At 48.3% G+C, this 27,528-nt stretch overlaps 1 protein-coding gene across 3 annotated transcripts in view; it reads left to right on the top strand.

Annotated features, from left to right (window-relative positions):
• The window catches only part of ASTN2 (astrotactin 2), an 882,297-nt gene that overhangs the window by 618,705 nt on the left and 236,064 nt on the right, over positions 1-27,528 (top strand). For all 3 annotated transcript variants that reach the window (XM_047068551.1, XM_047068542.1, XM_047068534.1), the window contains 3 exons: positions 17,990-18,114; positions 22,970-23,074; positions 26,169-26,348. In XM_047068551.1, the coding sequence (XP_046924507.1) occupies positions 17,990-18,114; positions 22,970-23,074; positions 26,169-26,348 (410 nt within the window). The remainder of the gene's footprint in view (positions 1-17,989; positions 18,115-22,969; positions 23,075-26,168; positions 26,349-27,528) is intronic.

Raw genomic sequence — 27,528 nt, 5'->3', positions numbered from 1 at the left:
TGTAAAGTACAGAGTTTCCATTGCCCTCAGTACCCCCTACCATACAGATCCTCCTATCATTAACATCTTATATGAGTGGGGTGTATTTGTCACAATTGGTGAGCCACTATTGATACAATATTATTAATTACAGTCCATAGTATACTTTGTGTTGTACATTCTATGGGTTTTGCATGACATCATATATCCACCATTACAGTGTGACACAGTTTCACTGTCCTAAAGAACCCCTGTGCCACCTTCTCATCCGTCCATCTCTCTCCCCCAACTCCTAGTAGCCATTGATCTTTTCACTGCCTTTATAGCTCTACCTTTTCTAGAATGTGATAGAGTTGGAATCATACAATCTGTGGCCCTCTGACACTTGCTCCTTTCATGGAGCAGTATGCATTTAAAGTTCTTCTGTGTCTTTGTGTGGCTTGATAGCTCATTTATTGTTGTTGGTACAAACTATCACGTTCATGGATGCACCGCAAATCCTTTATCGGATCACTTACTGAAGGATAACGTGGTTGCGTCCAAGTTTTGGTAAGCAAGAGTAAAGTCACTATGACTGTTCACGGGCAGGGTTTTGCACAGACATGTTTTTCATTCACTTGGGTTAAGTATCAAGGAGCCCAATTGCTGAACTGTGTGGTAAGGATATGCTTGGCTTTGCCAGAAACTGCCAGATTACCTGACAAAGTGGCTGTACCATTTTGCATTCCCAGTCGCACTGAACTCTTCCTTCTGGTCCACATCCTCACCAGCATTTGGTGTTGTTAGTGCTTTAGATGTTATCGTTCCAATAGTTATGTGGTGGTATCTCATTGTTGTTTAATTTGCAATTACGGAATGACATGTGTTGTGCGTGCATTCATATGCTTCTTTGCTATCTGTATATCTTCTTTGGTGCTACGTCTGCTCAGCTCTTTTGCCCCTTTTTAAATCTGGTTGTTTGTTTTCTTATTGTGGAATTTTAAGTGTTCTCTGTATAATTCGGATGCAAGTCTTTCATCAGATATGTGTTTTGCAAATATTTTCTCCCAATCTGTGCCTTGTCTTCTCATTTTCTTAACAGTGTCTTTCACAGAGCAGAAGTTTTTAATTTTAATAAAGCCCAACATATCTTTTTTTTTTTTCTTTAATGGATTGTGCTTTTGGCGTTGTATGTGAAAATGCATCAACAAACCCAAGATCACCAAGATCTTCTCTTATGTTGTCTTCTAGAGGTTTTATAGTTTCAGGCTTTGCATTTAGGTCTACGATTCGTGTGGGGTTAATTTTTTTGTGAAAGGTGTAGGACCTGTGTCTAGATTTCTTTTTTCCGGCATGTGGATGTCTATTTTTCCAGCACCATATTTTAAAAAAGACAATCCTTTCTCTGTTGAATTGCTTCTGCTCTTTTAACAAAGATTAGTTGACTAGATTTGTGTGGGTCTATTTCTGGGCTCTCCGTTCTGTTTCCTAACTTATTTGTCTATTATTTCACCAATACCATACTGCCTTGATTACTGTAGCTTTATAATAAGCCTAAAGCTAGGTAATACCAGTTATCTGACTTGGTTTTCTCTCCTTCAGTTTGTGTTGGCTGTTTTGGGTCTTTGGCCTTTCCACATAAACTTTAGAATTAGCTTGTCGATCTCTACAAAATAACTTAGTGGGATTTTGATTGGGATTGCGTTGAATCTATAGATCAACTTGGCACGAACTGACATTTTAACAACATGAGAATGAACGTGGAATGTCTTTCCATTTCTTTAGATTTTTTTTTATTACTTTCATCAGTTTTGAAGTTTTCCTCATTTATAGATCTTGTGTGTATTTTGTTAGATTTAGACCTAAGGATTTCATTTTTTTTTTGGATGCCACTCTAAATGGTATTTTGTGTTTAATTTCAAATTCCATTGTTCATTGCTGTCATATAGGAAAGAATTTGACTTTCATATATTAACCTTGTATCCTGTCATTTTGCCATAGTCACTTACTAGTTTCAGGAATTTTTTTTGTTGTTGCTGTTACTTTTGATTCTTCGGGGGTTTCCCACTATATATTATTTTTTTAAAAACCCACTTCACATTCTTATTATTAATAGTAATAATAACAGTAATGAACATTATGGAATGCATAGTGTGATGTGACAGGTGTCATGCTGTATTTGTCATCTCATTTAGTTCCACAATAGCTTAGAATCACCAGTACCGTGATTTAGTCCCTAATGCAAATGAGGAACCTGAAATCTATCCAATGACAGAGGCACGTTTATCCAGAAAGGCAGAGGCAAGACTTAGACCCGCCCCTTCTTTCTAGAAAATAAATGGAAACTTCCATACAGTTACATATATGCAAGGCTGTTTTTATCCCTCACCCCCTTTTTTTCTTCTCGTAATTGAGTCTATAAAAGTAGGTAGTATTTGGATCCTCATTTTACAAATGAGGTAACTGAGGCTCCTGAAATTAAATAACTTGTTCAGGATCACACATGCAGTAAGAGGTGGAGTTGAAGACCCATTCTCAATGTGCGGGGTGGGAGTATTATAGACAAATTTGAGGCTGAGCATGGCCATGTGACAACCATGATCACTAACTAGCAAGGGTATGAGCTAGACCTAGGCTCTTGAAAACTAAATTGAATTACATTTTGGTGTCAGATCTTGAAAACCAAAAATTGTGTTCGTTAATTAGATCTTTTGGTTTTCCTAGGCCCTTTTTAAGTCTTGACATCCATTGGTTTTTAAGGAGCACTTAAAGTCATTTCCAGTTGTCCTACAACAGTACCCACACTTCACTTTGGTTATGATGCAAAATAGCTAATTCCACACTAGCTGGGGTCTGGATTTGACTGCAACTGATATCAGATCTGCGAGAATTAAAAAAGAAGGGATATGAGAGATGATCAGGGCTCCTCATCAGCTCACTGTTGCAGAAAGCACGTGCAAATATTGCTGCCTTTCTACTGCCTTTGGGTGTTTTCTTTCTCCATTGCTAATGACTAATAAAAAAAGAGAGAGAAAGAGAAGAGGGAGCAAACAAGAAAGCAATTGCTATTAGATTTTCTTCTATTGCAGCAGGTTTCTCATTCTGCAGAGCTCATTAGAGGTGGCTATATGGAAAGACTTCCAAGGTGCCCCAGGGAGAAGGAGAAAGGCAAAAGTGAAGAAGAAAGAAACTTTCAGAGATATGACCCCTGCCAGAAATTCACACCAGAACCAGCTGTATCTAGACCACATGTTCTGATGCTAAAAGGCACCTCATGGCTTGGTTTTAAGTGTTAACAAGGAAAGAAGGAGGGAAGGAAGGAAGGAAGGAAGGAAGGAAGGAAGGAAGGAAGGAGAGAAGGGCAGGGGAGGGAGGGGAAGGAAGGAAGGGAAAGGAGTAAAGAAAGGAAGAAAGGAGGAGAGAGGAGGGGAAGAAAAGAAAAGGAAATGAAAAACAACAACAACCAAAAAAAAAAAAAAAGCAAAAGAAGAAAAGGGTTCTCTTTCTAAATACTACAGATAAAGTTACAAATGTATTGATGCTGTGAGGTTAGTTAAAATGTGGCTTTGATTTTTCCTATTTGTTGCTTTAAGTTAGGTAGTTTTCTTTATTAAAGTTTATTTATTTATTTGGGGGGCAGGGTGAGAGAGGGAGAGAGAGAATCCCAAGCAGGCTTTGCATTGTCAGTACAGAGCCAGACTCAGAGCTCAAACTCGTGAGATCATGACCTGAGCTAAAGTTGGAAGCTTAACTGACTGAACCACCCAGGCACTCCTAAGTTAGGAGTTTTGAAATGTGTTTTTAATTTAATTTGGAGTCCAACCTCCTGGAGATTCAATTTCACAAACATTTTTGAGAATCTTCTATGTACCTAACTCTTTGTTGGGAACTGGAGAAGTAGAAGACATAGTAGGTCTCTGCTCCCAATGTGGGGGGAAAGACATACCCACAACAATTTCAGTGCATAATGTGATAGGAAGAGATGTGTTCAACATATGGTGCTGGGAATACTGCCTTTAGCATTAATAACTCTCCTAGAGGGGACGTCTGGGTGGCTCAGTCGGATAAGTGTCCAACTTCGGCTTGAGTCATGATCTCATGGTCTGTGAGTTCGAGCCCTGCATCGAGCTCTGTGCTGACAGCTCAGAGCCTGGAACCTGCTTTGGACTCTGTGGCTCCCTCTCTCTCTGCCCCTCCCCCGTTCATGCTCTGTCTCTTTCTCTCTCTTAAAATAAACAAAAATTTAAAAAAAATGTCTTCCAGATGTCAGGGATAGGGTATGAGGTTAGGGAAAAATCAAATCCACCAGCCAGAAAAAAAAAAAAAAAAAAAGAATCCCATGATAGAAAAAAAAAGGAACTCCAAATTAGTAGCCACCTGTCCTGGGTTCTCATTATAGTCCTATCATGTGACTTGGACAAGCTGTGTCTGCTGCCTGGAAAGAGGAAAAGAAAAGAATTTGAGGTCCATCCCAGCTCTAAAATTTGCATCTCTCTTATTCCTAATCAAGACAGGCTTTTCGAGAATGTTAAATAAAACTGTGCTCCACAGTGGCGATAGCTACTATTTATCGAGAGCCTGCTATTTTCAGTCCTTCTTCTGTGGTTCACATTATGGACTCTTTTAATCTTTATGACAAGTATGTAAGGCTAAGGATGATTATTATTCCCATTTTCCTGATGAGCAAACAGAGGCCCAGGAAAGGTTCAACGTTCTGTCTAACCAGAGCCATGTAGGGGATGGGAATTGGAAGCATGCTGTAAATTCAGGTGGTCTGGCTGTAGAGACTGCTCCCGAGGTGGGAAGGAAGATACAGAGTGCCCGTGGGAACACGGCTCCTCCTCTCGGGAACTTCTTCTTAGCCCTGTGTGCCAGAGCCGTTTGAGGACGCCTGTATTTGTCAAAGAAATGACCCCAGGGCTTAAGACACCCCCGGAGCTGAGAAGTGACTTGTTTAAAGCAAGTTGGTGGAACAGCTTCACAGGACTGGCTCCCTATGGTGAGCACACACACCAGGATTCAGGGAGAGTCAGTAGTCCCAACACTTGGACTCACTCAGCAAGTGCTTGAGTACACGTATTTTGTGCCTGCTGTGAAGCTACACCCTTGAGACAGACATGAGTGGAGGTGTGTGGGGATCATGGTGCCCTGAGAGCAGAGAGTGCCCTGAACACTGGAATATGAAATCCTAATTGCAATTGAAATGTTTTTTAACAGCACAGGGATAGTGGCTTCTGCCTTTGACTGTGATAACATAAGCAATAGACCCTTTCGGGATGGAGGGGGGTAAACCTCAGCGTGCAGTTTGGGCTGTGGCTGCAGAGGGGGATCTAGGCTGAGCCGTACCCCTCTCTCACAGGCTCAGCCACCACCTAGGACCAGGGGCTTGTTCACTCAGGCCCTGCAGATTTGTGTTTAGGTCCACGTCTCTGTCTGGAGGTTTTGGTGAGGCTAATTCTCCTCTTCAGATCTCATTATAGCATCTGAAAAGCAGAGATAACGACAGTGCTGGGTCAGAAAAAAATGCAGAGATCGGGCCTAGTGATGTCGAACTTTCGCCACCCCAGCTCTGAAATTGGATGTCAGGGTAGCAGGGTCTTGGATTCCTTCCCTTGAGAAATGGAGGGGGACGTTCCGGAAACAGCTGCAGAGGCCCCAGTGACAGCAATCCGGCCTGCTCCTGGGGTTAGGACACCACGAGGAGTCCTGGTGCTGAGGAAGGGGAGGGCACAGGGGCTGAAGAGAAGATAATGTTTCTCTAGCCTGCGATTTCTTTCAATTTCAGGGATTGCAATTACCAGGGCAGGAGTTAGAAGCGGCCATGCCTGGAATGCTTAAGTGAGTTTGGTGCCTCTGGTAGAAATGGTTTTGCATTTAGAGAGGGAAGGCATGTGCAGTGTGTAAGCCAGGCTTCACATTGTGTGTGTGTGTGTGTGTGTGTGTGTGTGTGTGTGTGTTCATGCACACCTTCGTATGCATGAGGGCAAGGCAGGAGAAAGACCGTGTGAACATGGTTGGAGAGGGGCGTGGCAGAGTGGAGGGTGAGCCTGGGAACGTGACCCCACCTCACTGAGACCCAGTCTCCTTACCTCCAGCATCAAGATAATAATAATGACTTTGCAAGATGTTAGAAGTGTCTTAGTGTTGGGGCTGTTGGGGCTCAGTGTTGGGGCTGCTCTAACAAAATACCATCGACTTCATGGCGGAACCAACAAAAAGTTTTATTTCTCTAAGTTCTGGAGGCTGGGAAGTCCAAGATCAAGGCAGTGGCAGATTCATGTGTGCTGAGGAACTGATTCCTGGTGCTTAGATGGTACCTTTCCTCACTTGGTGGAGGGGACAAGGAGCTCTCTGGGGTCTGTCTTACAAGGACACTAACCCCATTCATGAAGGGCCCACCCTCATGAACTGATCACTTCCCAAAGGCCCCACTTCCTAATACCTTCACATTGGGGGTTAGGTTTCAACATATGGATTTGAAGGGGCAGGACACCAACATTCAGTCTATGGCAAAAAAAAAAAGTTAGAAACAAGTCTTGCCGAGGACCTAGCACATGACATGCATTCAATAAAGAGCAGTTACTGTTATCAATGTGGGCATCCATCTGGCACATTCAGCCAACACTGGTATTTTCAGTGAGTCAGCTTGCACGTTTCAGCATTTCATTTTGGGGCAAGATTAAACATTACTAGCCTATTTTTGCATAGTTTCTAAGAACATGGAGTTGAATTGTTCCACGTCCAGCTTGCTAGTCCCTTGTACTTTAATCAATCTCTTTACTCTTCTGTTGCTTTATTTAAAACAAACAAACAAATAGAATAAGAGTACTTCCCTCCCAGGGTTGCTGTGTGGAACAAGATGTGTGCAGATCCCTTAGAATAATTGCTAGCACACTGCAAGGAATCAGTAGATATTAGCTTAAAAATGATGTCTGTCATTCTGATACTAGATATGTAGGGACGAAAGGGTAGGGGGAGATTGGAGTAACACAGCTGGATGGGTGGTCTCTCCCACATTTCCATTCAGCTAGGACCATTCATTCATTCATTCATTCATTCACTGAATAATCACTTATTGAGCCCCTAGAATGTGTTTCAGCCACTGTGTCAAGGCTGGATGTAGGCAGCGAGTAAGAAAGACGTGGTCCTTGCCATAAAGTGCCCTTTGTCCAGCAAGGGAGACAGTGAGTGACCAAGATCAATAGTCCAGTGTGAAAGTGCTAAGATAGGGGAAGGATGGGTGCTGTGGAAACCAGAGAAGGGGCATCAAACCCCCAAGTGAAAGGGAGGCATCAGCAAAGCTCTCCTGCCGGGGGTGGAAATGGAGTGTAGTAGGCAGAATAATGCCTTCCAGATGTACATATTTTAATCCCTAGACCCTGTGAATAAATTACCTTCCATGGCAAAGGGTGATTAAGGGTGTAGGTGGAAATCAAGCCGCTGATCTGGAGATAAAGAGATTATTGCCTGGATTATCGAGGTGGGTCTGATGTAATCCTAAGGTTCCTTAAAAGGGGAGTGGGAGGTAACAGAGGAGGCCAGAGGGATGTGATTCCAGAAGGACTTGCCTTGCCTTGGCTAGCTTTGATGGTGGTGGAAGAGGGCCCGGGACCAAGGAATGCGGGCAGTCTCAAAAAGCTGGAATGGCAAGGGAGCGGTTCCTACTCTGGAGCTTCCAGAAAGCATACAGCCGTGCCAACACCTTGCCTGAAGCCCACAAACCCATGTCAGATATCTGACCTACAAAAAAATATAATAAGTGTATGTTGGTTTAAGCCACTATATTGGTGGCAGTTGGTTATGGCAGCAACAGAACACTAATACGCGAAGACACGGGGCCCGTGATACATCTGAGTTAGAACCGTCATTTTACAAAATCATTCCGGCCACAGGATGGTTGGCAAATTGGAGGGACCAGGCTGAATGCAGAGTGCATTATTAACAGGCTGTTACAGCAGACCCTGGGAGAGGGGTGGTGGCCTGAACCCAAGCACACAGCCGTCCTGTGTTGTGTCTGTACACACCCTGGAAGCAGGGTGTGTAGGTGAGGAAGGCTCAGAGGGCAGTTGCCCAGACGATTGTCAGATCCCAGATCCCCAGATTCCCAGATCCCTGCAACTGAGAAGTAGAGAGCCTTGAAAGGGAAACTGGCATGCAGAGAACGACCATATACTTGCCAGAGGCTGTGGTCAGAGTCAAAATCAGGTGCTGTGGAAGCAGGATGTCCCTTCCAATGAGGGGGCTCAGGGATGCCTTCTAGAGAAGAGAACACTATGAAGTCTGTCTGGAGGCTCCCAAGAGGGCTCAGGGGACGTTGCAAAGAAGAATCAAATGCAGCCCCTGCTTTCAAGGAGCCCACAGGTCCGAGGGGGTAGGGCAGGTAACATGGCCTTTCTTAGGAACCCTCCAGAACATGCAAGAGGAAACAGCTCTGGGGCTGGAAATCAAAAATGTGGATGGGTAGCCTGTTCTGGTCTTGCCAACCCAGGAACCAGTAAATGAGTCACTTCCTCTGCCCTGCCTTTGTCTCCTCTCTCATCAATGTGCCGAGCATCAGCTGAGATAAGAATGGCCCCACACGCATGGGCCCCAGCAGAGCCAGGGAAGCAACTTTGCGCCCATGACCCGTGAAACAGCCCGTAGGGTGGGGGTCATGAACTGCATCCTGCCAAGGAAGAGACGGCAATCCTGGGAGCCTCCCTCTGGAGGTGGCTGGGCTCGCACGAAACGCTGGGGGTTTTACTGAGATCTGGCAGTCTTCCTGTGAATCTCACAGGATGAATCGCATGGAGGATGGGCTGCCAGCTGGTAGGGGCAGGAAGGAGGCAAGAACTTCCCAATGGGCATTGGTCTGCTCTCCGGCCACAGCAGGTAAAATCAGGGGTGTCTGGGGCCTCTGGTGCTTAGCTAGAAGTGGACGTGGGTTCTGGAGTCAGCACTGCTGACACGTCTCATGACTCGTTCTGCTCCCACCGCGTGCAGCTGGTGACAGGGAACAGCAGGTCCTACTTGCTGTGTGTCTTTCAAAGCAGCGCGTCTTCTCCGTGTCCTGTCGTAGGGCGCCTCCACCGTGCTTGTCTGGGGTGCTGCAAAACCCCATAACATACTAACACACTCCTTCCCTCCATCCTTGTTCCTTTTTCAGCTCACCCTCTAGCGTGTGTCCAGGCTATCTTTCTAAAGCTCCGGTCAGAAAGTATTTCTCTCCTGCTGAAACCCCTGCAGTGGGTCGTCTTGCCCTCAGAATAAAGCCTGCATTCCTGGGGTGCCTGGGTGGCTCAGGCGGTTAATTAAGCATCTGACTTCCGCTCAGGTCATGATCTCACGGTTTGTGAGTTTGAGTCCCACATCGGGTTCAGTGCTGACTCTCAGCTCAGAGAGTGGAACCTCGAGTCTACTTCTGATTCTGTGTCTCCCTCTCTCTCTGCCCCTCCCCTGCTGACTCACTCACTCTCTCTCAAAAATCAGTAAACAGTAAAAAATTATAAAACATAAAATAAAGCCCGCGTTTCTTAGCATCACTTGGAAGACTGGTAAGAGCTGGTCTGTTTATGTGCCCCTCTCCAGCCCGTCTTTGCATTTTAGTCAATGCTTTTACATCTTGAATCTTGGCTTCTTTCAATTTCCAGAATGTGCCATGTGAGTGTTTACCTCCTCTCTCTCTCTCTCTCTCTCTCTCTCTCTCTCTCTCTCTCTGAGACACACACACACACACACACACACACACACACACACACCACTTCAGACTTCTGCACATGCTATTCTTTCTGCCCGGACCCCATTTTCATTCTTTGCTCTTTCCCTGGATGACCCCTCCCAATCCGTCAAGGCTCACCTCCTCCAGGCAGCCTTCCCACCTTGCCCACTCTGTGTTAAGTGCCCCTCCTCTCTACCCCCTTGTTCTCTGAACCTCCCTGCTGTGAATCTTAAACTTTGTAACTCTAACCTATAACTGTCTCTTTAAACAATAGAAGATTTAAACATTTTTCCCACTACAAGTCAGTTATGCAAAACAGTGTAGTCTTAATTTTCTACAGCTGAAATAATCTTTTCCTCAAGTTTCCATTTCACTTACAGCAAAAAAAAAGTATTTCAGGTTACCAATGAAGGATACAGAACATCCTCTTTAGAGGAAGTACTTAGTCTGTTCAAAGTTGAACTCCTCCTCAGCCAACCCTGCCTTTTCTTCACCAAGCAGTCTCCCCCACCTCCACGAGGCCTCAGGATGCATGGTGTACTAGATCCTTGCTTGGAGTCACTATGTGGATTTCTTACTTGAGCGTGGCTCTGTGCCCTTGCACTGGCATCCGTTAGGATGTGGATGGTCTTGGGTAGTCTTTTGAGGAAGGATATGTTGTCAGAATACACTGCCACAGTCCAGAGTCATGAGGTCCCCACACTCTGAAGCCCCTTTGTTCTAATCTCAGGTCCCCTTCCCCATCCCTGCCTCCATGCAAGCAGGGGGTTAGGACAGGAAGTCTTGTCAGCTTTATTATGTCTCCCCTGTAGGTGCAGGAATCAGAGGCTGACTTCCAGTCTCTTGCTCACCTCCTGCTGCCCTCTCATGGGAGCTTCCATGGCTCGTTGGATAGAGGGGCTCCCCAGCTCCCCAGACTAATCCCTGATCTGAAGCAGCAGGCCCCAGTGTCCCTGCTCACCTGCCTGGGACTTTTCCCAAACACTTGTTAGTATCTTCAACATTTGTAGACACTGCCTTCGAGGCAGGGGTAGATGGGGAGGCGGTGCTGCCTTCCAAAAGACCAGAAAGAGGTTGTCTACCCTTGGGTATGAGCTCCTGGCCCCCCTAGCCTTCTCTTCTCAGCAATCCAGCACAGCACTGATGGCAGAAAGAAGGGTTTTCTCCTTCCTTTTCCTGTCTGGTGGGAACTGCCCTGAGGTCATAGCCTGCACCATCTATACATTAAAATAAGACACTATGATTTGAGTCGGTCAGTCCTGGCTTTGATATATAAGGGGACCTTCACTTTTAGCACAGGCTGGCTTTGGAAACTCTTGTCTAGCTCAAGACACTACAAAGTCATCTTTGAGATGCAAAACTGAGCAATGACCCCCTTTCTTGTCTAGATGATATCTGCCCTTCTACCTAAGGAATGAATGCTTTTGATTGAGCGGGCAGGGTGCCATAGACAAATATGATTTATGGGGAATGAAAAATACTTCACTTGAACCTCTTCAAAACCATTATTCACCTTGCACACTTATCTAGAAGCATTTTACACATGTGTCTCCTCCTAGGATGTGGGAGCTTAAGGACAGAGAATGTCTGTTTTGTCATTGTATTTCCAACGCCTGGTATGTAATAATGAAAATTCATTGAATATTTGAATGAATGAATGAATGAATGAATGAAAGGTTGAATGTAAGAATGACTCAGTGCAGCACCTGAGCAGAGAATGTAAACAAAGACCCATAGTTAAGAAGTAGATCACAGAACAAAGTTTCTAACTGCTCCCCAAGAAGAGCAGAGTTGGAGGCTGGGTATGGACAGATGTCAGCATCATTTTCAACAACACTGGTCCCTGTGACTCCAGAACATACAGAGTGCCTGTAGAATCAAGCCTAATACCTCTTAATCTACACTTCACAGAAGCCCAAGTATTTTTACCAGCTGCTCACCCACCCAGAGGCGAGGAGTGGCTTCCCCAGACCCCCCAGTTAGACAGTGACAGAGCCAAGATGAGAGCACATGTCCCAGCTCGTTGATCACACAGGAAACCACATCTCAGCCAAAACACCACTCTCATTTGACAGAAAGCCTCAGTTTAGGCATAGGTGAGGGATACGGCATGGTTTAAACCAGGTGAGATGTCCTCAGTGGTGCTGGGGGTTGACTGCCACCCTTTTAGGAGGCCTTGGGCAGCCTGGGGAGAGCCAGAAATGGTGGAGAGAGCCACTCCCTGCAGACTCAACAGCTTGCAGGCCACGGCTCCTCGCCTTCCCTCCACTGAGGAAGAGCTGCAGACAGTGCTGGCTGGCTCTGGGATGATTTACTTCCCTGAAATGCCTCAATTTAAATGCTAATTTCCCCAGAACTGAGGGGTGATCGGCTCTTGCATGCTGGTGGCTGTGTATTAATGTATCCAAAACACTCACACATATTCTTAAATTGGGGCAGGAGGGAGGGAAGACCTCAGGTAGGCTGGGGAGGGTGGCGGAGGAGCCCAGCCTCCCCTGCTTGCTGTTCTTGTCAGCATGGCTGATGGGAGGGAAGCTAGACAAGGTGCATACTCCACGGAAATACTCTGTAGCTTTGAGTCAGAGGTCCTTTGCAGGTGGCATGGTGGGTGAAGAGGCCTGCCTCTCACCTCTGCACACAACTGAACAGATGCTTACGGGGCTTCTACTAGGAGTAGTCACTGTCTCAGGTGCTCTGAGGCTCTTGAAGAGATTCAGAATCTAGTGTGGGGTTCCGGAAACGGGATCATCACTAAAGATCACTTTACAAGTGAATCTTCCTCTCAGCCCCTGGAAGTCAGACCTCTTACATCCATTTTACAGGTGAGGTCACTAAGACTCATAAAATGGAAGTGACTCCCCCCAAGGTCACACAGACAGCATTTGGATCCATGTCTGCAGGACTTCTGAGCCCTTGCCTTTTCCACCACCAGACCCCAAGGCCACTTCTGGGATCGATGCATGAGGAAAAAGTGATAGGAAGGTTTTATTGCATCTGGGGAAAATCGAGATGATTACATGGAAGAGGAGGTGGGTTTGTAACTTGGCCTCTTGCCTCCTGTTGACATCCTTCAGCCCACCCCGCCTGCTGCATCCCCACCCCAGTGGGAATACACACACGTACACATGTGTTCATCCAGTGTGGGAGGTCTGACCAACCCCTGCTTAGACAGACCACCGTTTCCCATCTGGTCCCCAGCAGCTGGGTGGGGCTGGAGCCCTTGGCTCCTATCTGAGCTCCAGAGGAACCAGGGTGCCATGCAGTTAGGAAGAGGGAGAAAGTAGGGTTTGAAGCTCCGTGGGGACAGGCTGGAGTTTTAGACTTAGATTCCCAAGATCCCTTCGATCCAGTGTTCGGTGAGTACACACCTTGTATGCAGTTTGCACTGGGGAGGCAGTAGTAGCAGAGGGGTAGTCTTGGCCCCCATGGAGCTGACAGTTTAACAGGCAGGGTAGGTCTTAAGGAAGGTCCCCGGGAGCACATCTACAGGTAGGAGTTGGGAAGCTCTTCATGGAAGGAAAGATACTATGGGATAGCATAACAGGAGAACTGTCCTGGCAGTAATGTGTAGTCCGAATGATAAGCAGGTGATAGCCAGGCGCACGGGGCAGGGACCTTTCCAGAGAGGGGGCAAACCCCCAGTGGGCCCTTTGTAGGAAGTGAGTATGCCCTGTAAGAGGAACTTAAGGGCGGTCAGTGCAGCTGGAGAACAGCAGACCAGGGGACAGGGGTCAAAACATAAGGCAGGAGGTAGGCAGAGGCTAGATTTCAAAGACCTTTCAGACCTTCCTACATGCCTTGCATTCTCTCTGATCCTTGTGAATGGAGGCACCTCCCTGTTTCCTGCTGGGTCCCGGTGTGCAGAGCAGTGCAGAGCAGTCCCTGCAACTTGAAAGACCCTAATAAATGTGGAACAAGTGAGATCTCGTACCTCCAGGGCCCTCCTGAGTGCCCAGAGCCCAGGATCTACTATTTTTAAAAGTTGATTAATCATTTCCAGGGGTGCCTGGGTAGCTTAGTCAGTTAAGCAACCAACTCTTGATTTCCGCTCAGGTCATGATCTCATGGTTGGCGAGTTTGAGTCCCGCACTGTCAGTGAGGAGCCTGGTTGAAATTCTCTCTCTCCCCCTCTTTCTTTGCCCCTTCAGCACTCTCTCTCAAAATAAATTTTAAAAAAGTTTTAAAAAAAGTTAATTAAGTATTTTCATATAATATCAGCTGAGATTGATTCATGGATATTTTGGGGGAGATACTTGTCTAAAGAAACTGTGACCCTGTCCCAGTTTGAAACATGACATCCACTCACGTACACATACAGACGCACCCGTGGGCACGAGAGAGCATCCACTCTGGCGGTAAAAGGGCAGAACTGACTGGTCTCAGGTTATACCAGGGATCAAGAGCATGGGCTTTGGGTTGATCCATTGGGCAGGTGTTTACCAAGTGCAAAGCACTAAGCTGGGAACCTCCCCGTTGGCTACAAGTGGTCTTGGCCCCTGCCAGCTTCCTAACTGTGGACATGTTGGACAGGTTCCTTAACCTCCCTGAGGGCCCATTTCTTTATTTACAAGATGGGGGTAATACTACTTGTCTCCTAGAGGTCTCATGCGGTTAAAATCACACACACACACACACACACACACACACACACACACACATGCACACACACTATTTAGGGCATAGCTGATGATCAACAAATATGATCGATACATATTACTCATTCTCCTTCCCATCTTCCTATCTTTGGGATCAGTTGCCTTGCAATTTTGTTTTTGTTTTTGTTTTTGTTTTTCTACACACACACGTACACACAAGCTATGAAAATCAGAATTCACTTTCTGGCAATTGAATTTAACCAGCACCCCACCGGCCTCCCGCGTCCCTTTTGCAGGTGGGTGGATTCTGAAGCAGCCGTCTGGGTTCTGTCTGCGGTTCTGGGCCCAGGGGAACTTCCTGGCGCCTGCTCTTCCCATCTGAGTTTTTGTACCTCCCGAGAGAGCCCAGGAGATGTGAAAGCCCTGGGCGCCCTCTGCTGGCAACGGCCATGCAGGACTGTGGCCATCCCCAGGCAGTAGCGGCAAAGGGGCCCCTTTCTGAGGGACAGACCTTGGTCTTACCATCCCCCGCTTCGCCCCTGCCTCCCTCCCTCCCAGCCTTCACACTGGCCTTCAACCTCCCACCCCTGCATCTTCCCCTTCTTCCTCACGCGCTTCCTCAGCATCCTCCCTGCTTCCCCAAAGCTTCGGGAGAAAACCTTCCTCTAGGAACACAGAGCATATGAGCCCCCCCCCCACCTCCACCCCACCATCCCGAGGCTGCCTTTCATTGTCCCTGTGGGGTCAGATCTACCCACCGAGTGAAGCCTGGCTTACACAGAAGGCAGAGGGATGTGGAGTGAAGAGGGTGTCTGTGTCTCTGTCTCTAAAAGCAGTGCCAGAGAAGATGGAGACCCTGGATGGTAAAGTGAGAAAACATAAGCTTGCTTTCAGATCCCTCTTCTCCAGTGCACTCTGTGTAAGTTCTGGAAGGTACTTCGTGCCTCAAAGCCTCTACTTCTGCATTGGCTGAGTGAGCACCCAGCTCATGGCGATGCAGTGAAGATGGGTGAGGTCACGTGGAGACCAGAGCAGCTGGTTCGGTCAAGTCGTAACGAGCAGCACGCTCCTTCTCTTGGCCGTGGCCTGTCTGGGCTCAGTGTACCCAGGGGCGCTACTGCTCTGCTGGCTTTGACAGTTCCCTGCACCTGAGCAGTAGTGAGGACTGGGAGCCTTGGGGCCAGACCACCTGGGACCTCCAACTGTGTTGTGCTTCATCTGTTCAGCCTCTGAAGTGAGGGTCCTAACAGCACCGACCTCATAGGGTTGGGAGAAGATAAATGTACCTGGAACCGTGCCTGGTGCGTGGTAGGTGCTCAATAAAAGGTTATTCTTATTGTCTATTGCTGTTTCTCATTAAGGCAGATCGAACAGCTTTTCTGACCCTCACTTTACAGATGGGAAATCTGAAGTTTGAGCGGTTTGCTCCAGGTTAAGCAGTGAGGTGTGGTGTGGTGTGGGCAGAACTGGAGCCCAGTCTCCAGAGCCACTGGCATCTTCTCACTCATGCCCATACCTACGCTTGAAACAGGTGCTTGGGTCCCGTGGAGATGGGTCTCAGAAGCATCCAGCCCACCCAGAATTCCTGATCATTGGGCCCCAGTGGCTGCACCACATGGCTCATTTGTCGTCTCCCCCACTAGGCTGGGAAGATCTAGAAAAGTGGGGGAGAATCCGATCTCTCTGAATCTCTCGGCCCAGCTCAGGGCTCCACCCAGAGTGTGAGCTCAGCTGACCTGGGCATGCAGACACCCTCCACCCTGCCGTATCTTTGTGGGGAGATCTGTATCACCACAGGCCACCTCACAAGGGACACAGAAGGAAACTTAGGCCCTCAGACCCTGGCAAGTGTTAACGTGCCCCTTTAGGGGCACTCCCATCGCCCCAGAAGTCCCTCTTTTTCTATTTGCATGGCTGTTCCACACACCCAGGCTTTCAAACGGATCATACGCCAACCACAAACACCTAGGTGGAAGCCACGATCACGGCACAGCATAGACTTAAACAAGTATAGCTCCCGAGACAGACAGGGGTACGCCCACACAGGCACACAAAATAGCATGCCTCAGTGCACCAGCATGGACCTAGAAACTCATTGTCATGCACACACGTGCTCAGCAGACACGCCCAGGCCCAGCTGCCAACTTTCCCAAGTGTGCAATCAACAGACCTGGGTTCAAACCCCAGCACCCACCACCTCTTCACTCTGCACCCCGTGTTTTGATCATCTGGGAAAAGAATGTAATCGTAACTGTCTTGTGGGGTTGCTGTGAACATTAAGTGATAAAATGTATGCAAAGCACTTAGCCAGACCCTAGCAAATTCTGAGGATTGGACACAATGTGAGAGATGATGATGACGAAGATACTGGCAATGCTGAGTATGTTGAAAATGGGGCTAACGTCTCTTACCCTGGACTCCTCAGGGGTCAAGATACAGGGGAGGGGTTCCCTACATGAATGAATCGTTGGGGGCGCTTCACAGGTGCCGAGGGTGAGGTGCGCAGCGGGGACAGGGAGTACAGACAGGAAGTGACCCAGCCCCGCCCCCACGTTTGTACAGCTGCTTTTGAACTGCTCAAGAGATAGAGGCTTCAAAGGCATTGCCTTGGCATCCCTATCTTTGTTTTCCTCTTCCTGATTTTCATTTCAAAGTTGCCCTTTCCAGGGGGCACAGTGAAGTGATAAACACCCTCCTCCTTTTCTTCTTCTCCTCTCCCTCCTCCTCCTTCTCCTCTCCAGATTGTGATTAGTGTCTCAGATTCTGAGCTTTTCTGAATATGGAGGGACCTCAAATGTCAGATTTTAATACCATCCGTGCCAAGTGGCTGTCAGATTCCCTGCTTGCACACTCTCAAGAACAGGAAGCTCACCACCTGGCTTGGCAGGCTGTTCTAGTGTTAGGCAGGTCTGTTGCATGAAAGATTGAAGGCTCCTGCATGGGATGCACTGTTAGTACCCCGCCTGCCCAAAAGACTACCTCTGTTCAGGGTTCAGTCCCCCAAGGTCTGTCTTCTGTTCCCTGCAATGGCCCTGCAGGGAAGGAATAGAGGCATCTGATAAAACCAGGGCAGGAGAAAGAGCATGAGCCTGGAATTGGGTGGGGAGAGTGGGGAGGGGTGGGTCTGGGAGCAAGTCGCTCCCCTTCTCTAGGCCTCAGTTTCCCCATCTGTAAAAGGAGGCGTGTGATCCAAAAGATGCCTTAGGACACTTCCACTTGAGCACACTCACACCCATTCTTTGCAGCCTTCCTTTTTCCAGCTCAGCCCTGCCCCTGTTCCTCCAAGCACTCCAGGCTGTCCCCAGTTCCCTCACATTCTAGCTCACCACTGTCATTGCTTATGCAAGGAGATGTTTAGCAGCCAAATAACACAGTTTGTAGAGCTTCAGACGGTGTCTTAAGCAATTGGCAGCTTTATCCCATTAAGTGTTTACAACAACCCTGAGATCTCACTTCATAGCAAGGAAACTGAGGTTCTGGGTGGAACGGTAGCTTCCTCAGGATTGTGCATCTAGTGGATGGCGGACCAGGACTCGAGCCCTAGCCTGCAGGAGTCTAGAGCCTGTGATTAGCACCGCATGCTCTGAGCCGGAACTCGGGGAGCCAGAGGCGAAGGGCAAGGACAGCCACCCACTTGAGAGTCTCTCTGATCTGACTACAAGAGCCCGGCCCTCCTACCCTGCAGCCCCCAGCAGCCTCCACGTTCTCATTCTGGCGGTCTTTCTGTTCCTCTCCACAGGGAGAACAACTTCATCAAGGACTTCCCTCAGCTGGCCGATGGGCTGTTGGTGATCCCACTGCCGGTGGAGGAGCAGTGCCGGGGGGTCCTCTCTGAGCCCCTCCCGGACCTCCAGCTGCTCACTGGTAAGCCGCACATGCCACACCCCTCCCCTCCACTCTGACCGCACACCTGCTGTCCTGGTGCCTGTCAGTCCTCAGCACGTCCAAGACGGGCCTCCTCCTTCATGAGAGACAGAGTGCAAAAGGGATCTGCCATTTGTGGGGGGCGGGGAGGGGAGGGGAGGCTTCTGCTATGGTCTGCGCAGAGCTAGGGGGATTCCCTGAGACTCCAGCCTCTGATCTGGGCCAAGACGTACTCTCTTAGCAAATTTCAAGTATGCTAACTCTAGGCACCGTGCTGTGCCTTCGATCCACAGAATTTATTCATCCCACATAACTGAACCTTTGTACCTTTGACCAGTGTCTCTCCATTTCCCCCTAACCCTCAACCATTCTACTCTCTGCTTTTATGAGTTCGGCTTTTTCAGATTCTACATAAAAGCGAGATCGTGCAGTATTTGTCTTTCTGCGTCTAGCTTATTTCACTAGGTTTATTTTTAAATCGTGCTAAAGTAACATCACTGGCCCTCTCTACCAGGAGTCTCCCTCACTTGAAAGCATTTGTTACACAACTTGATTTTGAATATGGGTGCTGAGCCATCCTGTGGGGTGGGTATTATTTTCCCCATTATACAGATGAAGAATCTAGACTCAGAGAGGTGATGGGATCAGCCCAAGGTCACAGAGCACGCCTACCAGGATGAGAACCAGGTTCTACCGCCCTGGGTCTTCTGCCGTATTCACTCTGCTCTGCAGCTCCCCAACCCCCACCCCTCCCTCTCCTTCTCCCCCTCTTCTGCAGGCTCTCCTGGGACTCTGTATCTTCTGTTCCACCCAGGATACCCTTCTGCTCCCCCTCATCTTCTCCCAGGTCCTCTCCTACCTTTTTTGGAGGGACTTTCCTAATATGTACAGACCCTGGTTCTGCTTTTGTGATACAGTGGTTGGGGATCTCAACCACTGCCTGCAGAGAATGGTCATCCTCACAGGTGATTGCACCCTCTCACTGAGAAGGAAACTGTCCCCCAAGGAAGACCACACAGTGTGGCCAACTTTGGTTCCTAGCCCCCTCTACCACATGCAAGCCCTTGGAACCTCCACAGCCTTTCCAATAAAGTGGCATGGACGGAGCAGAGGACCCAAGTCATGTGTGCTTCAGGTCTCCAGGGGCCATACACTGTGCACGTCTTCATCTCTGTAACACTGCAAGGGTCATTGTCCCCTTTCAAGGGCACAGGATTTCTTTCTGATTAGAGAAATCATTTAACTGGTCCAAGGCCACATGACTAGTCCACAGTCGAGTCAGGATTTAAGCCCAGTGGGTGTTGACTCCAAAGCTGATGCCGTATCCACTATCCTACATCACCTTCCTGACCTGTCCTACTTCAAAAAGAGCCCAGATGTAGATCAGATGAAATCATATATCTAAAAATGCTTTGTAAAATCTGTCTAAAAACTGCTGTGCCTTCCTTAATTTTAGATTTTCATAAGATCATAGGATTTCAGAGCTGACCGAGACTGTCAGGGGCATCTCGTCTAGTCCTCCTTACCAATGAAGAGATCAGATGTGTAATATCTCCACTGAGTAATGATCCCTCTTGGATACTCTCAGTCACAGGGAGTTCACCACCCCTTAAAGCAGACATCACCATGGTCTGTGGGGAGGGGCTGTTCTTTAATGGAAAAGCACAGGCATTGACCTGTGTGTCCTTGGGCGTTTCCCTCTCTGAGCCTCAGTTTCTTCTTCTGAGATATGGGGTGTAAGAACTATTCTTCAGCACCGTGGTGAGTACTGGAGATCGTAGGTGTAAAATGCTCGGTGCATTGTGCTTCTGTATTAGTGGTACAAATTATTAGGATTGTTTGTTTTGACATGAGGATCTCTGGAGGCATCCTAATAAGGGAACTGTTACATTTCTAGAGTTAACAACAACAACAAAAAAAAACTTACCAGGAAAAAGCCCATCTTTTGGTGGGGATCTAGGATAGAGTCAGATAAAATGGAGGTCAAGGATGAGTAAGGACCAAGGATGAGCCATACCCTTATGATTGGGTATAGGATGCAAGTGAGCAAGTGAGCCAGTAAATAAGTGTTTGTTGAGAGCCTGTTATGGTCCAGGCTCTGTTCTTGGCTCTGCAGGAGTGCAGATAATAAAGACCATGGCCTTGGGGTACCTGGGTGGCTTAGTCGGTTATGCACCTGACTCTTGTTTCCACTCAGGTCATGATCTCCAGGTTTGGGAGTTGGAGCCCTGCATCAGGCTCTGTGCTGACAGCGCAGAGTCTGCTTGGGATTCTCTCTCTCTCTCTCTCTCTCTCTCTCTCTCTTTCAAAATAAATAAATAAACATAAAAAAAGAAAAAAACATCTCCTTGACCTCAAGAAGCTAACACTGCACTAGAGGAGCTTATATTCCAGGCTGGACTCCAGGAAGGACCAGAGATGGAGGGAAGTGAAGGGCAGAGCGATAATAACGACTATGGGGAGGTCCAACAATGTGGGGAGAGGCAAAAATGATGGCTTTATAAGTTTCATGATAATCAAAAGATGTAGCATTTGTTTTCCCTTTGGACGCCATGTCATCCAGTGAATGAACTGTGTCCACAGCCTGCATTCAGATGCTTTGCCTCCCTCTCTTGAAGATGGGCCCCCGTCACCAATCCCCACTCCAAGCCTGTTCTGAATCAGGACGGGCGCAAACAGATGGGGCAGAGGCTACCCGGATGCAGGTGCCTAGTCTTCCTGTGCAGCCTGTTTGCTCCTGCCTTACTCAAAACACAGCCTCTCCTTCATCCCCCACCCCCACCCATTCTCCTTCTCTTCGCAGCCTCTCCAGAGGAAGGACAGGACAGGCAGAGCAGATAAACAGAGAGGACATATTTATCACAAAACAACCCCGCTCCAGTAGACATATATTTGGAGATCATGAATATTTTACTTTAAAATGAAAGCTTCGGAAAAAAAATTATGTTATTCCTGAAAAGGCTAAGGAGGAAAAAAAAAAAGTTGACAGTAATGGACAACTTTAATACTGCAGTAATGTCCAGGAAGAAATCATTGGTTCCAATGAGATTCTCATTTTAATCTTGGTATCAGATATCTCTTTAAGTGCCTCCTCACCAGGGGACAAGAGAAAAGGACAGAAAATGTGCCTGCCATTTGCAGAGGATACATAACAACAATAATATTAACTGCTGATGTGACTAGCATTTCTTTTCCATGTATTTTTTTCCTGATTAAAAAAAAAAGAGAGTTTTCAGTGCTAAGAGCAGAAAGTTTAGAAAATGCAAATAGATATAAATCAGAATACAAGAATCTTTTATACACCCACCACCTAGAGTTAACCATTTGCTAACACTGTGCTGGTTTTGTCTTTGTTTATTCTTTGTCTATACCTGTGTTTTCCAAAATGCATTCTATGGAACATGAGTTCCAGTGAACCCTCGACGAAAATGGGATTCCTTGGTCAAAAAAGTTTGCAAAATGCTACCTTAAGTAGTACAGTACCCACACTGCTACCTTCCTAGAGCTCTAGAATGCATGTTAATCTAGTCAAGGTGCCAAGAAATTATCACAGATTAAAAAAAAAATTTTTTTTAATGCTTAGTTTTTAGAGACAGAGTGTGAGTGGGGGAGGGGCAGAGATAGAGGGAGGCACAGAATCCAAAGCAGGCTCCAGGCTCCGAGCTGTCAGCACAGAGCCCGATGTGGGGCTCTAACTCACCAACCTTGAGGTCATGACCTGAGCCAAAGTTGGTCTCTTCACCGACTGAGCCGCCCAAGTGCCCCAGAAATTACCCAGAGTTTTTAAAATCTTGCTTAATTTCATTTAGTTCGGTCTTACTTGAAATGTGAGCCTTTATGTATGTGCATGTGTGTCTTATGTGATACCGATGTTCACCCCATGTTTCCATGTTAGAAAACAGTGGTCCAAACAGGGGTCAGCCAACAGAAAGAGCCAGATAGTGAATGTGCTAGGCTCTACAGGAAGCTCTGTGGCACCTGCTGAGAACAGCTGTCATCCTGTGAAAGCAGCCATAGGTGATACGCAGAGGACGGGCTGTGGTCACTGACCCTGTGCCTGCACGTACAGCATTGACAGGTTCCCACAGGACTCCACTTCTGTTATCTTTTTTTTAAATTTTTTTTTCAACGTTTTTTATTTATTTTTGGGACAGAGCGAGACAGAGCATGAACGGGGGAGGGGCAGAGAGAGAGGGAGACACAGAATCAGAAACAGGCTCCAGGCCCTGGGCCATCAGCCCAGAGCCCGACGCGGGGCTCGAACCCACGGACCGTGAGATCGTGACCTGGCTGAAGTCGGATGCTTAACCGACTGCGCCACCCAGGCGCCCCTTTTTTTTTTTTTAAATTTTTTTTTCAACGTTTTTTATTTATTTTTGGGACAGAGCGAGACAGAGCATGAACGGGGGAGGGGCAGAGAGAGAGGGAGACACAGAATCAGAAACAGGCTCCAGGCCCTGGGCCATCATCCACTTCTGTTATCTTATTTGAGTCTCCCGAGGCATCTGTGAAATAAGGTCGGCATAGGTAGCCATAGTATCAGTGGGGAAACCGAGGCACTGAGATGTCTAATTTCCCATGGCAAGGTGCCAGCAGGATTACGTGGAATCATAAATCTGCTTTTGCTTGCTTATAAGCTGTTGGGCAGAGAAAAAGCAGGATTGGGGTTGAGATCAGAGGCCAGGAAGAGGCCTGGAGGCAGATCCAGATAAAGCTGTTGGCCCCAGTGAGAGCCCGCACGTCAAGGCAAGCATCTGCCTATTTAGAAGGGGCCATTACACAGCAGGGCTGCAGGCTGGGGGTTTTGGTGAGTGTTCTCTAAGTGCTGACCTCCCCTTCTTATTCTGTCCCCCAGGAGACATCAGGTATGACGAGGCCATGGGTTACCCTATGGTGCAGCAGTGGCGGGTCCGAAGCAACCTGTACCGCGTGAAGCTCAGCACCATCACCCTCTCGGCAGGTGAGGACCACCTCTCAGGCAGCCAGGGGGCTTGGTGCAATTCAGCACATGTGCCCAAGGGCTTAGGGGGCAGGCGGCTTGGTGCAATTCAGCACATGTGCCCAACGGCTTAGGGGGTGCCAGGCCCTGGGCTGGCACTGGGGATGCTGAGGGAATGAGACCATGACCTCCCTGCCATGAAGGACCCCACAGGGAGGGGGGGCAGACAAGCAGACAGACAGTGAGACCCTTACGTTTCAGTCGGTTCAATGCAACAGTGGGGCAGCAGTGCCCCAGAGGAGGGAGCTGTCTGCTCTGAGGAGTCCGAGAGGCTTCCTGGAGGAAGGGGTATCATAGCAGTGTGAGGAAGGGTGAGTGGGAGATGGGGTAAATGACAATCTAAGTCACAATTATGTTCTGTGTATGTCAGGCCTGTGGATTATAAATTCTTCTGAGGCACTGGTTCCTCTGGTCTCTCCTGGATGATTTCCTTTCCTGTCCAACTCCTAGACAGCAATAACACATACCCCTGCAACACACGGGCACATATACTGCCCATGCTCTACCTGCACAAACCCTGTGTTTCAGTTGATGAGGCACAATTTATAGTTCTCAAAATGGGCCATGTTCTTTCATGCCTCTGTGCCTTTGCACATGCTGTTCCCTCTGTCTGGATCTCCTGGCCCAGGGAGCACATCGTGCAGTGCTGCAAGACCCCTCCTGTGTTCTCCATTCCCCTCAGAGTAACTCCGGATATTCCCTGTGAGCACCTGTATTAAAGCACTAACAAGTGCTAGATGCATATCTGAGTCTTGTCTGTCTTCTCCCCTGACCCAAGAACTGTGGGTAGGGTGTAGGCCCTGTTCTTTCCAGTATCCTCTATTGTATTCTCTGTAACTAACAGAGAATCAACACATTGTTGGCACTCTTGTTTGATAAAGGAATTAAAAAAAAAAAAAGGAAAACTGGAAAATTCAGAGTGAATGAAAGTTTCTGGAAAGATGGGGTTTTCTACCCCGGCTGTTACTCATAACGCTGCCACTGAATGATTGTCCCTGTGTCTCCTACTTACTGCCACATCTTTTCTTATCTTTTTCAATATCACTTTGTTCACGAGCAACACGGAACTCTTTTAGTCTAGGAATCAGGGGACTTTCCCATCTGGGAAGTACAAATAGTGATTATTGCTGATGTTGGCTAAGTCCTTTCTAATGATTTTTTTTTTTTTATCTTAGGACTTCTATCAGTCCTGCAAGGAAGGCATTATTTATCCCATTTTTTTCCAGATGAGGAAACTGAGGGTCAGAGAGGTTAAGTAACTTGCCCAAGGTCACACTAGGAAGTGGCCGAACAGGAGCAGAGCAGGGATTTGATTACAGTTTTGTCTGCCTGGATAAAGAGCCACAGGTCATCTCCATGGTGTTGTTATTTATTACTTAAGAGAAATGATCTCATCATTAACACTGCTGCATTAATTACCCAGTTGTATGAGTTAACAGATTGATGGAGAGGGGTTGTCCTAATCAAACAGCCATTCTTTTGAGGCATGTTTCTGTTTTCCCTACCACCCACACTCTTGCACGGCACTTGTGAATGAGACTGCGATGTTTGTGTTAAAACTACAAAGGTGTATCAGCTTTAATTAATCAATAATGATGCTCCTGGGAACCCCTTGTAAATCAAGTGTTGGCAAACTGCAGCTCATTTCTACTGTTGGAGAAGGGCTTGCTTGCTGTTTTACATTGTACTTTCATGCGGCACAGAATCCACTGCTCTTGGAAGAATGGTGGTTGGTGTCCCCGCCTTGTCCCAGGACCTGTGCCCTGTACCGGGGTGGGTGGGGCGGGGGTGGGGAAGGACGCGTTTCCAGACTCAAAGACGAGTGGACTAGCTTCTGCGGTCAAGGTGGCGCCCCCTGGCGGTGCAGAGTGTAGGTGCGGCTGGCCAGGACTGTGTAAATGTTTTCTTGGGAGGGTGGGGGTGACGGCGACTTCCTGCACAGGGAGGACATAGGGAAGAAGTGGGGAGGCCATTCCAGGTGGGTGGTGGTGTGAATGTGTATGGGTGTTGCGTGTCGGGGGATGTACGTGAAGAAAGGATGGTGGAGATCTCAGGTCACACTTAGGAGAAATCAGAAGGCTGATTTGGCTGGATGTAAAGCCTGATGTAGGTGGCTCATGAGAGATGCCCTTGGAGGCCTGGAATACCAGGTAAGGTCACTGGACTGGTCATCTAGTAGCAGGAAGGAGCCCACGCAGGACTTAAGGCTCTTGGAAGCACAGCTTGGTGACCTGCCTGCCGGGGGAAGGTGGGGGGGGGGGGGGGGGACAGCAGTTGCTGAGTTATTGCTGTGCAGGCACCATGCTGGGCACTGAGGACCTAGGTCTCTTTGGCACAGGAATAAGGACAGTAGAGCAGGAAAGGAAGCCCTTGGCCATGTCAGGAGAGAGAACATACCACTGTCTTGGGAAGGCAAAGGCAGAGGCAGAAGGGAAAGTAGTGTTATAGGAAGCTAAGCCAGGGATCAAATCTTAGCACGCACAGTATCTGCTGAGCCTAGGCCAGTGCAGCCCCGGGGCTCCAGCCATGGAGAGTTCAAGCCCTGGGTGACTGGATGCCGCGGGAAGTGCATATGCTTTGCAGTGAGAGCAGAAGGGGCTGGGAATCCTAGCTCCTCTGGCTGGAAGACCAAGGAAATGATTTATAGTCTGAGATTTGACTTGCTCACGTACACAGCGGGGGGTGCCCTGTTGGGGCCTAAACTAAATTGGACAAAGTGGGCGAAACAGTGAGCAGTGTGCTTGGTACACATTAGTTGCTCGGGACAGACATCAACTTTGATTTCCTGATCAGGTCGTGATCTAGGTCGCCAGGCTTTTGGCCTTACTCTGATGTTGTTCCCCTCTCAGTTGTGGGTCCACCAGAGGGACCGACCTTTGCCGTGTGAGCGAAAGGGAACTTGTTGTGTATGTTCAGACCAGTGCAGCCAGCAGGCTGATGCGGTGGTGAGGGATAAGGCACCAAACCTGGCTGGAAAGAGCCCCCTGCCACTTACAGTTTGGCAGCCACTGGCCTCCCAAATCTGACCACCTCCCCCTGCTCCTCCTCTGTCCAGGCTTCACCAACGTCCTCAAGATCCTGACCAGGGAGAGCAGCCGGGAGGAGCTGCTCTCCTTCATCCAGCACTACGGCTCCCACTACATCGCAGAGGCCCTCTATGGCTCCGAGCTCACCTGTATCATTCACTTCCCCAGCAAGAAGGTCCAGCAGCAGCTGTGGCTCCAGTATCAGAAAGGTAGGCCTGCAAATGCTTGCTGAAGTTGGCAGCTGGGTGGAGTATGGAGGTAAGGCTCCTACAGGCTAAATCCTGGCTCTGTTTCGTACAGGCTGTGTGCCCTTAGGCTGTCCCCGCCCCTCTCTGGGCTTCCTTGCACCACTGACCCTATAAGGGGCCGTATGATGATATCTCAGGATTCTTCCAGTTCAGGCATTTTCTGAGGCTGCAAGGTGGTGGTCAGCACTCCAGAACTCTGGTCTTCTCCCGCAGGCTCCTTGTTCCCAGCTCTCTCCCCTTGAAACAACTGTTGGGGGAGAGTTAGAGGGGTGGGCGTGGTGTCTCCTTGACCCCTTCTTCTCTCCAGGCTGCTTGGAAGCCTGGCAGCCATCACTTTGTGTCTGAGGGCACAGTTTCAAGTCTCCCACTGAGGGCCTTCTGTCCTCAGGGAGGGTCACCAGATCTTATCTCCCTTCAATCCTCAGCTGTTACCAGAGTTGGAACTCCCCAGATCAGATGCAGGAGACCAGTCTCCACCACCCCACCTTGGGAACTTCATTCCCTTCCCACCTCAGTTTTCCCTTCCTATGAAATGGGCACTTTAGCTGTTCTTGTCTGCCTTCCACATTAAAGGGTAGTAGTTTGTGTAGCAGCATTTTGAGAAAGACAGGCATATTGCATACATGAATGAGGTATGTTAACAGGCCTGTGTATTCACATCCCCATTTCACAGGGGAGAAAATGCGTCTCAGTTGTGCCAAGTCAAGTGCCCAGAGATACACAGCTAATAAGTAGCAGGGCGAGAATTGCTTCCTGTTAGCGTTCATTACTGTTAGCATCGATCAACTGAGAAAGAAGAGTTCTCGATGGACGATGGACGGAAAGGGTGGGGAGCAATGTTAAACATGTGCTTGCACCGTCGCCACATGGCTCAGCTCTGTCTCAAGAACCAGATCAGCCGTAACCCTCAAACCTGCAGAACGTGGGGGCCACCAGGGACCTTACACGTCTCGCTGGGCTTAGCCACCCAAGTTTGCAGTTGGGAAAACTAAGGCCCAGAGGGAGGAGGAAGCTTGCTTAGCATCACAGAGCTCCGCTGGGTGGGCCAAGACGAAGTGGGGTGCTTCAAGCTCCCCATCAAGGGTTTTGCATGCCACCCCTCCTCCCTGACTGGATGGTGCCCCGCTGCACCTGCATTTGC

This window comes from Lynx rufus, unplaced genomic scaffold, assembly GCF_022079265.1.
Source record: "Lynx rufus isolate CCGP_SWC_20201006 ecotype Redwood Valley unplaced genomic scaffold, mLynRuf1.p SCAF_10, whole genome shotgun sequence".
In the NCBI taxonomy this organism is placed as follows: domain Eukaryota; kingdom Metazoa; phylum Chordata; class Mammalia; order Carnivora; family Felidae; genus Lynx; species Lynx rufus.
Note: the sequence above shows the minus strand (reverse complement) of the source record. Positions and strands in the feature narration are given on the sequence as shown.